Source organism: Trachymyrmex septentrionalis, unplaced genomic scaffold (genome assembly GCF_001594115.1).
Source record: "Trachymyrmex septentrionalis isolate Tsep2-gDNA-1 unplaced genomic scaffold, Tsep1.0 scaffold30, whole genome shotgun sequence".
NCBI classification, from domain to species: domain Eukaryota; kingdom Metazoa; phylum Arthropoda; class Insecta; order Hymenoptera; family Formicidae; genus Trachymyrmex; species Trachymyrmex septentrionalis.
Window position 1 is genome coordinate 100,052 of NW_017305463.1, and position 2,284 is coordinate 102,335.

The following is a 2,284-nucleotide window of genomic DNA, read 5'->3' on the forward strand; positions in this document are numbered from 1 at the left end:
CACTTTTTACCTATTATTAAAAATATTGATTATAATTAATAATTTTTATATGCGATTTTATATGCGAATTTATATATATATAATATGATTAATTCTGTTTTATATATAATATCAGAATTAATCAACAATAGAATCTTATTTTAGACCGTACAGAGAACATAATCAATAAACTAGAAGCTTAAATCTGGACAAAGCTGGATCTTTAACGTTCTTAAATAATTTCTATATAAATTAATATATTAAATATGTAATTATTCGAATATGTAGTTATTGCGCGCCGAAATGAATTTTCGGACTTATAAATGCAATCAAACTACTATAGTAATATCACAAATTAAATTGATAAGCAATTTAATAATTTGATGCTCAATCTGGCATCTTTTTAGAAAGATGTTAATATACTGAAAAACTGAAAATAAATATATTGGACTGGTATAAGCTTCTAGAAATAATTAAAATATAATTAATTCTGATACAAAACAGATATTTCTTTTTATTGCTAAAATTTAAAAAGAACATAAATGATTATTTTTTTATTATTATGTATTAACTGCAAAATTTTAATAAACATATATCATTTCAGGTATGGAAGAAAAGTTACGCTTTCTATTCGATATGTAATATTAGCGTCGTTAGCTGTCAGTACAATAATAATTATTTTTGCTGGTTGCACTTTTCTTAGCGTAAGTATAATTACTTATTTTAAAAAATAAATATAAGAATTATACTTACTAAATCCTTCAGTTTTTGTTATAAAAATTATGTAAAATCCTGTTGTAATACTTTTATTTTCTTATCATTTATGCAAGTTTATCTATAAAGGTGTTTAACTAATTTAAAGAACATTTCAGCATCGTTCGACAAAGCATAACATCCCGTGTAGAAAATTGTTAGGGATAGCCCTATGTAACATGAGGCACTGATCATTATTTATCAGGGATACCATAAGAAAGATTTCCTTCCTTTAACCTAATAAGATCCCGATCATAATTTATTAGGGATGTCGTAAGTAAGGCTTTCTCATTTATATCTGATAAGGTCCTCATCAGGATTTGATAGGGATGCATCAACTTTATAAATACTTTATTAGAACTTTTTTATTAGAACTAGAATTTATTTATTAGAACTAACTTATAAGGGCCTGGAAAGGATTTATTAGAGATGCCAAGCGAAATATATAGAATATATGTGCTATATACTCTATGACAGATTACCTAATCTATAGACAGTTGTTAATTCTAAGTTAAGTTAAATATCTCGCAAGGTACAGCGATCTTTTTTTCTACCAGATTCTTTCATTTTGTATAAAAACGCATCTACTGAACATAATTTTGATTATTAGCGTTGAGAATAATAAATTAATTTATAATTATCTAATTAATTTTGCTCACAATCAGTTGCTTAGAAATGGTAGTAGTAGTACATATATTATACTAGTGTAATATAATACGTTTATCGGCTTTACAAAAAGTATACAGCCATCTTACAGAGCCTCATTGAATCATAGTATCACAGAATTTAATATTAGGTTAAGTAAAAAGTCATCGCATTTTTTTAAAAGACATCTATCAGTAAAAACCGCAATTACTTTCTTACCAACAATATAAATATATCTTAATAGAGTAAAGTTTCAGCTTTAAAAATCTCTTTTTTAAATTATACGATACGACAATTTTTAATGGAATTATGAGCAATTAAAGTCAAAATAATTCTTTTATTTAATCCGCGATAACTCAGTAATCAAAAGTCGTAGGAATATTTAAAAAAAACGATTTTGTAGGGAAAGTATCAAGCTTTCACGATAGGTAATCGAAAATTTTCTCAAATTCGTTTTGGACACGTTACAAATCCACAAAGTGAGAAGAAAATTTTTCGTCTTTTTCAGCTCGTAGTTTTTGGTATGTAAAAATTATCAAACTCATATAAACTTAAAAAATGTGATAAGCTTTTAAAAGTAGAGATTTCAAGCTTTAAAACCCTTTTTTTAAATTTGAATTTCATTCATTATTGACGAAGATATTGTATATACAACTTTGAGCTAAAAAATACGCGATGACTTTTTACTTAACCTAATATCTTACGTAGATGTCGCTATTCGTACATAAAATTCATATACGAATAGGCTAAATTATAATTTCTTTTCGTGTAACTCTTAGAAATCAAACTAATTTACGCTTAAACTTATACATAATTGTAACGAGTATTAAATCCTTCTTGTACATGGAGTTTTACTAACTATTACTAACTAGTAGTTAAAAACAACTGCTTAAATATTACACTGGAA

General features: G+C 25.6%; 1 protein-coding gene across 1 annotated transcript in view; it reads left to right on the forward strand.

Annotated features, from left to right (window-relative positions):
- LOC108749561 (odorant receptor 43a-like) overlaps window positions 1-2,284 on the forward strand; it is a 27,560-nt gene that overhangs the window by 4,287 nt on the left and 20,989 nt on the right. The window contains exon 3 of the mRNA XM_018488337.1: window positions 584-683. Coding sequence (XP_018343839.1) covers window positions 584-683 — 100 coding nt within the window. The remainder of the gene's footprint in view (window positions 1-583; window positions 684-2,284) is intronic.